This window comes from Buceros rhinoceros, unplaced genomic scaffold (assembly GCF_000710305.1).
Source record: "Buceros rhinoceros silvestris isolate BGI_N320 unplaced genomic scaffold, ASM71030v1 scaffold24438, whole genome shotgun sequence".
NCBI lineage: Eukaryota > Metazoa > Chordata > Aves > Bucerotiformes > Bucerotidae > Buceros > Buceros rhinoceros.
In genome coordinates, this window is record NW_010425580.1 from 103,610 (window position 1) to 112,077 (window position 8,468).

At 40.3% G+C, this 8,468-nt stretch overlaps 1 protein-coding gene across 1 annotated transcript; it reads right to left on the reverse strand.

The window, feature by feature from the left end:
- Positions 1–629: 629 nt before the first annotated feature.
- Positions 630–8,324, reverse strand: UTP18 (UTP18 small subunit (SSU) processome component homolog (yeast); the record flags this gene model as incomplete). The annotated part of the gene is made up of 13 exons (XM_010141210.1): positions 630–750; positions 1,403–1,462; positions 2,536–2,678; positions 3,262–3,436; positions 3,755–3,878; positions 4,213–4,303; positions 5,001–5,101; positions 5,422–5,596; positions 6,449–6,574; positions 7,186–7,271; positions 7,500–7,579; positions 7,997–8,092; positions 8,197–8,324. Coding segments are annotated over 12 exons (1,350 nt in total), but the record flags the coding sequence as incomplete, so codon positions are not given.
- Positions 8,325–8,468: the final 144 nt, after the last annotated feature.

Genomic DNA, 8,468 nt, shown 5'->3' on the forward strand with positions numbered 1-8,468 from the left:
GTTCAGTAACATGAAGCAGTCTCAAATGAGTGGTTAAGTGCTGCCCTCTAGTGAAGTCACGACCAGTTTCAGCAGCTAGATTTCTGAAATTCAACAAAATCCCAGCTCCAGCTGATTTTAACTAGATTTGTTTGTAACAAAAGAATCCCTCAACATCTGAATAGGATCAGAGGTGCGGCACTTGGCATCAGATGAAGAACCAGCAGCCACAGCTGTAAAGCAGTCCTTGCTAGGTGACCCTGATGGTATCAGAATGTCACAATCTATTTAAAAATCAACTTGCTTTGCCTTCACAGGAAGGTAAGAATGGGGTCTTCCTTAAGAATTAAAAACACATCACATGCAGTTGGTTTTGTGACACACAGGAGGCAGAAAGGACAGCTGAGGGTGGTGTCTCACTTCCTGGTTTAAAGCGGAAAAGCTCAAGCTAAACACACGGAGCAGTGGGTACAGTTTAAATAAAATGAATGTTTCCTGTTTCAGCACTGCAATACTTTGTATGCACATAATGGCTAAAGACACTTAAGCATTTCTTGATGACATTAGCTTGAATGCCAACCATTAAAAACCACTTAAGTCATTTGCTTACACAAAACATTGGAGAAAGTGGAAACAACTTGCCTGATAACATCAGGTACATTTATTAAGAAACAACATTCAAAAGCACAGACATATTAGTATTTTTGAACTTTCATACAAAATAAACTCGATTGATTCTGTCAGCGTCCTTGTATCTGCAGGTTATAACACCTGGGGAAAGATCAGTACAGGGAATTTTGTTAGTATCTTCCAAACACTCAGCCATCACAAAATTTGATCCAAATGTAACATGCTGAAGATGTACCTGCTTCCAGGCTGAACAAGTTCACTGCCAATCACTAACACATTCTGGGCCAAACACAACCACCGTGTAACTGTCAGGGCTACAGCTCTTCCCAGTGTCCCAAGAAGAGGTTAAAGCGTACAATAAAATCGTATGTGCACATCAGCTGCGCTTCAAACTTCAGTAATTTATGTAATTAAATCTGAAATGATGCAGGCTCATGTGGGCTCACGTGACTTCGAAACAGGATCAAACCAAGGACCTGCCAGCCTACAGCTGTTTTTACCACTACCTATGAGTTTGATTTATATATACTCAATTTGTAAAGCAGGACTGAGCAGAAGTTTAGGGGAACTACCAACTCTCTGCAAGAGTATTATGAGAAAAGCTGAGATTTACAAGACAAGCCTGACCCTTGCCCATCAAGCGGGGCCTAATACAGAAGTAATCCAGATGGAACACTTTCAGATTACACAGCATTAAGAGCTTCTTATTGCCATTTATAAGGAGGTAGATGCAGAAAAATGAGAATAAGATTCCCCAGGACAATGTTTTCAACAGTTTTAGTGCTACTTTTACCTCAGTTACTGGTCCATTTTCCGCTGTATTCTCTTTTAAAAATCTGAATAATGTTTCAGCCTGAAGAAAAGAAAGAAAACAGTTGAAAACAGTTGATACAAACTTAGAACTCTTCAGTTACCTGTTGAGTGAACAAAGTGACTACTCAGCAGCATCACTTTGAGTGTTCTTAGCTAATCTTAAATGCAGCTGTAGCAAAAGACAGCCATCATCCACATGCTACATTTACTCAAAGTGCCATTAAAATATGCAGTTCAAGTTCAAATAAAAGATAAATCACAAGATTTAATGCCACTATAAAGTTTTTCCAGTATTACAGTTACTTGGTCTTAAAAAAAAGGAATATTCCTTCTCTGAGTTATTACCACTCCTTACCCCTGATCACACCAGCAGAAAAAAAGAAACACCACCTCCCCTCTCATAAAAAGGCTGAAGTCAAGCTTATGCCAGTCAGACATCAGCCACGGAGTTCAAGCCCCACACTGAAACTAGGATTTTAGAATCTAGTTATAAGCTGGCAAGAGAACTTATTCCCCTGTCCTCACAGTGCACCATGAAGCCTTGTCACGTGCGCTACCCAACACGTGCAGCAAGCCTTCAAACACCCCTGAACCTGAGCGCGGATCACAGGACCACAGAATGGCTGAGGTTGGAAGACACCCCTGGAGTCCATGTGGTCCACACCCCCCTGCTCAGAGCAGGGGCACCCAGAGACAGCTGCCCTGGGACACAGCCAGCCAGCTTCTGAATAGCTCCAAGGATGGAATCTCCACCACCTGCCTGAGCAATGTGGCCAGTATTCAGCCCCCTCCCTCCAAAGGTGCTATTCGCCCTGCCTTTACAGCCAGACAAACCCCTGCCAGATGTGGATGTTAACACTGAAGCACAGACCTTCCTTTAATACTCTGAACTATTTTTTTGATGGGGAGAGCATCCTGTATCCTTTTATAGATTTTTTTAATCAGACAATAACCAAGGCTCAGTCTCCAGAAGGGAATGCCAGCTCTGCACTCAATTAAGCCACCAGGTGAAATTCAGATGACAAATTCAAACCTTACCATTTACCAGCCATGTGCCCCCAATTACAGAATACAAACATTATCTGGAATTAATGAACTTAATTTAGTACATACCTAAATAACAAAGCTTTGCCTTTGTTATTTCCTACAGAGAAAAAACCACTTCTGGGAGAAAAGTCCATAGACTGAGCAAGATAAATCTGTTTTCTTCTGAACACGGGGAAGTTTGAGAATACAGTGTATGAAGGAATGTGTACCTATGGAGAAGCAGGTCATTAATTAAAATAATTAGGAAAAAGCCACTAACATTAAAATTAAAGCACAAATTTAAAATTGACAGTCTATGTTAAGGTCCCAATGTTCAGTGACATTCCTAACCCACACACTCGAGTTCTGCTGCAGAAAAGGTGCAGGGAACACACTAAGAAGCCAGTTACTGCAACTCCTTTACTTTTAAGTAATAAGCAGTAAAAACAGGCTTCCAAACCCTCAGATTAATTCAATAGTTCCACTGCTGGCCAAAATTCTAACGAGGCTGACAAAACTTTGAATGAGAGAGGAAAAACACTACACAGTGTAACTACCGCTACAGTCAGCAGCTGCTGAAGGGAAAAACAAAAGGTAAACCAGATCTTTAAGATGTTATTGTCAGAACAACTTTCCTGAAGAAAAAAAATTTATTTCCTTATAAATGTGCAGTATCTTGTACAGGCCCAGATCTGCTCAGTCTAACAGATCTGCTCAGTCTAACAGATCTGCTCAGTATCAGTTTTGTTACGTTACCAGGAACATTTTTTGATCAAGTTACAAAGAAGCTTTTACTGAAGAAGGTGCACGTACCAATTTGACAGCCTCATCGGTTTCACGAGAAGCCACTGCCAAAATTTCTGTGGTGGGATTGAAGGTCACACATGTAGCAGACGTAACTAGGTTCATTATGGCTTTAACTGGTTTAGGATGGGTTTCTTTGAGACAGACATCAGTAGTATATAAATTCACAACTCCAGAAGATGAACTAAAAGAGAAAAAAGAAGTTAAACAAGACTACGCCAAGATGTAACATTTGTGATTTCAGTCAGTAATTTCAAAACTCACTGATACACAACAGCAGTAATACATTAGGACTAATACTGGTATGAAGTGTGTTACAGTATTTTAGATATATGTGGAACAAATTAAACTGTATCACAGTCAACATTCATCTATTCACCTCTACTTTAACCTTATTAAATCCAACTTATTCCTTGTTCCTACACTCTCACCAGCCACCAGCAAGTTTACCCAACGGCTTCAAAATGAGATAGGAAGAGGTTGTCAAATTCAAGTCACTTACCCACATGCCACATACTGGTTATTTTTTGAAACGGCAATGCACTTTCCTTCCAAAGAACCTTCATCTTCAAATTTGTGTAGACACTTTCTGCTTCTCACATCCCAAATGAAAACCTCACCTTCCTCTGGTTACAGAACAAAGTAGAAGATTACACAAACTATAGAACACATTGTTCACCTATTTTGTTGAAATAAATTTCATTAGATGACAAGTATTAGCTCATTTACAACTATCAAATATAGGGGATGTAAAAAAAAAAACCAACAAAACCAACCAAGCACTAAAGGCACACGAAAAATACGTAACTCCATTCCTTAATGATTGATCAGTTGGTTGTATTTTCAGGCCAGAGGCTGGCATGAAGTCTTACAGTTACCTTTGTAAAACAAGAAGTTACTTATAAAAACTTATGCAATTGCAATGGAATTATGATCAGCGCTGTTAGCAGGAATACTTACTTGAATAGCTATATATTTTACTGCTGTCTGGGGTGAAAGCAGATGCAGTGGTTCTTCCATTGACCTTCATAGTGCTAATCAGTTCCTTTGTCTATAGGATGAAGAACAGCAATGCTGACAATGATCCTACCAGAAAATCTGTGGGAAAGTTGTTTCCATACTCCTATCCCACAAAAATCTTAAGTTAGCTGCACTGACATGAAAAGAACATCAACATTTCCAGTGCCTACAGACCAGAGCTCAAGCTGATGCTCATGAGTCCACAATCAACTTACTGCACAATTACAGCTACTTCAATAAATGCTCATTTGCTCCCTTGAAGAAGGGGCTCCGTTATATAACAGATCTGAACTTCCTTTTTTAAAGTAAAAGTCTGAAACTAATCCAGCTGCCATCACATGGCATTTTAAAATTTACCTGAAAAAGTTCTCTACGCTTTATGAATCACAGTAGATGGCGTGATTCATGACCATGGTATACCAGCATGTACTAGCGCTATTCTCAAAAAAGCAGTCCTGTATTTCTTCCGCCCTCAGATGCCTATTTCCATGCTAAGGCCATTCCCTTTTGCTAGCACAGTGTTCGTGCCATGAGTCAAAATACAGCATCGACATACAACTTTTTGCCAGTTACAGCTTAAAAACCTCATGAAACTCTGGCCTTCGCTCCACCAGTCCCAAAGAGAACTGCATAGCCACAAAAAAAAAAAAACCTCAGACACCCCAGATTTTCTAAAGCTAGTTGACTCAGCAGAAACTGACACTACATGAACCATGAGGAGAAACTACCTTCATCGACAACAAGTGAAGGTAACCTGAAGTTCCAGTTACAAGCATAAACGATCCATCTGGAGAGAGTTCAAAGTTTCGGAGAAATCTTTCGTCCACACCTTTAAAAAGAGATTCAGAACTTGTATTCTTTTTCCTCAACATTCAGAGGTATGATGAATACGAGTAAGACCTGAGCCCAGCTTTTCAGTTCTGCAATGCACCGTCACAGTAAAGCTATAAACCTTGTTTGTGTGTCACAATTTACTTTTAACATCCCAGACAAACTAAACCTAAAGGTCCTCAACTAAAGATCCCTGAAGACAAGTTACAAATGCAAACTCTAACAATTCGCTGCACTGCTTTTTAAGGCAAATTCATATACTTTGCACTGGGGACAGCTTCAACAATGCCCAGACATTTATAGCACCGTAAGACATACCTCTCACTTTCTGTATAGGAGTAATACTTCCACTCATCATGTCATAGACAAAAAACAGTTTATGGTGAGTGCCGGTGGCTATAACTTGTTCTCCATCAACACTGAAACAAGCCTTGTAAATTGGAAAACTCTCCAGATAGATGCTCTGTATTCTTGGATTCCTTATACCGTCAACCTTCAAAAAAACCAGATGATCATATTAAGGAATATATGATACTTTTACACAGAAAATTCCTATCGACTAGCCAGTACCAGTGATTTGAACAGTGAGAGATACACCACTTTGAAGCATTCACTTCACCCTCTCTTCTCAGCCTACAAATAACCTGGCTTTTGGCTCCTCGCCCCATATATTAGGCACTTCTAGCCTTCCTGGACACACTTCACGCCTCTTACCCCTCCCTGTCTTGCCCATGCTTTGTTTAAATAATCACTTCTCTTGTGCTTTTCTAAACAGAAACATTGTTCTTTCCTGCAGCCCAGTGGGAGCAAATTCAACCTGTGTCTTTGACCATTTCACTGATACTGGGCCAAGCAGGAAGCTCCTAAACAGAGTTTTGATCTTTAGTTTTCAGAGGCAGGGCAGGAGTGTCCCAGGATAAGTAGCTTCCTGCTACAGTAGTCCCTCCACCACCAAAAATGATTTCACTGTGGTGTTAAGTTTTAAACGAAAGTGAACTGCTCCCCACACCACAGGCTTTACAAAAACTGAAGAAAAAAAAAACCTCATTAGTCTCATCACTGCAAACCTTAAAACCAGACATTTTTGAAAACATTCTTCAACTAGAAACTCTGACACAATTAAGTTTGCCTATACTCTGGAAGGGGTTGGTAGAATGTCACAGACGGAAATTTTGTGCAACAAAATGCCTTCAACCAAGCAAATTCCATTGTAACCATGGACTTTACAACCCCTGTGAGCACACCATAAAAGAAAGTCTCTCGATCCAGGCTATCTCAGATATACTTATTTAAAAAAGATTCTATATTAGTGGCCACTAACATAACACAGATTGAAATTCCTCACCTGAAAGAGTGAGACAGATCGATCGTGTCCAGCAGTCATGACTACTTGAGCAGATGGATGAAACTGCACTGTTGCCAGTCTTCCATCAGCTAAACGCTCCTGATTAGCAGGCACGCAGGTCTTCAGCTACAACACAGAGCAAGCAGTTTAAAAAAAAAAAAGACAACTTACTCATTTTTCCTTATGCTGATGAACAGCCAATTTAATTGCTCTTTATCCTGCAATCAAGATCTCAAACCCTGTGAAGAACTTTTGGTCCACGTGACACAAGCACAACACACACAGAGGAAGTTCAGTAAGTTGCTTCCACACAGCAGTGTGGACACCAGACAAACTAGCCAGCCTTTCTACTGACATCAAACTTAACAGCCTACGTAAAACTAGTTGCATGGTGACTCATCTGAAATAGCTGTAGACAAGATAGTGTAAGAAACACTCATTTAAGGCTGTCGCTTCCCAAAGACCGTTTCAGTGGTCTCCTAGTTGTGAGAGAATTCCATCCTTCCTATGCAGAACTTAAAATCCCCCTACAAGATGCTACTTTAGAGTACACAAAATACACATCAATTTATTGTTTCTGCTTTTCTGTGACCTATTCAATCGGTTCAACTATTCACTCCTTAGAGTTTCCAGTTACAGAAACAAAGAAATTAATTCAATCACTAATCTTACTGCCCAAATAGCAACAAAGTGTGCATGTGGGTCAAACTGAGATGGAAAGACAGGCTTGCCTTTACCTTCAAAATACCTCTTGGCAAGGACTCTGAGTTTGATATGAAATTGCCAGTCCTGCGCAGCAGATCATCGTCTTCATCACTGTCACCTAATTAAGACAAAGCACATCGAAAAGGCCAGTTCCAGAAACACTCCTACATCGAACCTACAAGTTCCTTGCAGAAACAAATTAAATCAAAGGAGAAGGAAGGAAGGAAGGATGTTGACTCATGCAGCACACTACTGAAAATGGGAGAACACCAAAAATCGTCACTTTCTAAGAAGTTGAATAGGGAAACACAGAAATGCTTATCAGAATGGTAATGGGTTTCTTTACTATCACTTGCAGTCTTCTTGGACTTCTTCCTGTTTTCTAAGTCAGCCCAGGCAGGAATTCCCCCCATAGCTCGCTGAAACCTGGCAAGAGAAGGGTGAGAGGGGAAAATAAAAAAACCAGCCTCTTTAAGAAAGGAATTTCCTTCCACATGTTAAGTTTTTACAAGGCGTACAGGCACTGTTTTGCAGGATTACACGCACTCAGAACACTAGGCAAGTTTTTTAAGATTTCACTTGGCTTTCTGTGTTTTGCTGACTTAGTTTGAGCACCTCTACTGAAACAAGTATTCCACAAGTTACTCTAGACAACGCTAATGCACGTTTTGTTGACTGTTCTTGGTATTATTTTAGATTTCAGAATACTGTAAAGACCGTAAGATGCACTAGCTTTAAACAGGCAACATGAATACAGTGCGTTAAGAGGGAAATGACTTTGAATGTCGCATAAATGAATCTTATCTTAATAAAATTAGACTTAAAAACATTAATGAAACTCACTGTTCTTCCAGTCGTCTTTTTAACTTTTTTTTAGTAAGTGTCTTCTCAGCATCACTTTTCATGAAATCTCTCCTATACCTATGGGTCATATCAACACTAGAGAGAAAAAACACACAGAACATGAAAGTCATTCACATTGAAGTCACTTACAGTCACTCTGAAGCACAACACGTAATTCCTACCTGCAAAATTGAACTTACTTTTCTTCAGCTTCATCATCTTCATCCACCCAGGCTGGTTTTTTAGACAAGATTGTGCCTTTTGCTTCATTTTCTACTTCTGAGTCACTGGAGTCCGTCTGGAGACTTTTCCTCTCCGTAGCATTAAGCTGAAAACAACCAAACAGACCATTTTAGTCCAGCTACCGACCGGTGCAGGGAGATGACACCCACGACAACAGGGAACAGACAGAGGCAAGGAGCCGAAGCCAGCACCAGCGCCTGCTGGGGACAGCAGAAAGCGCCGCCTCCCG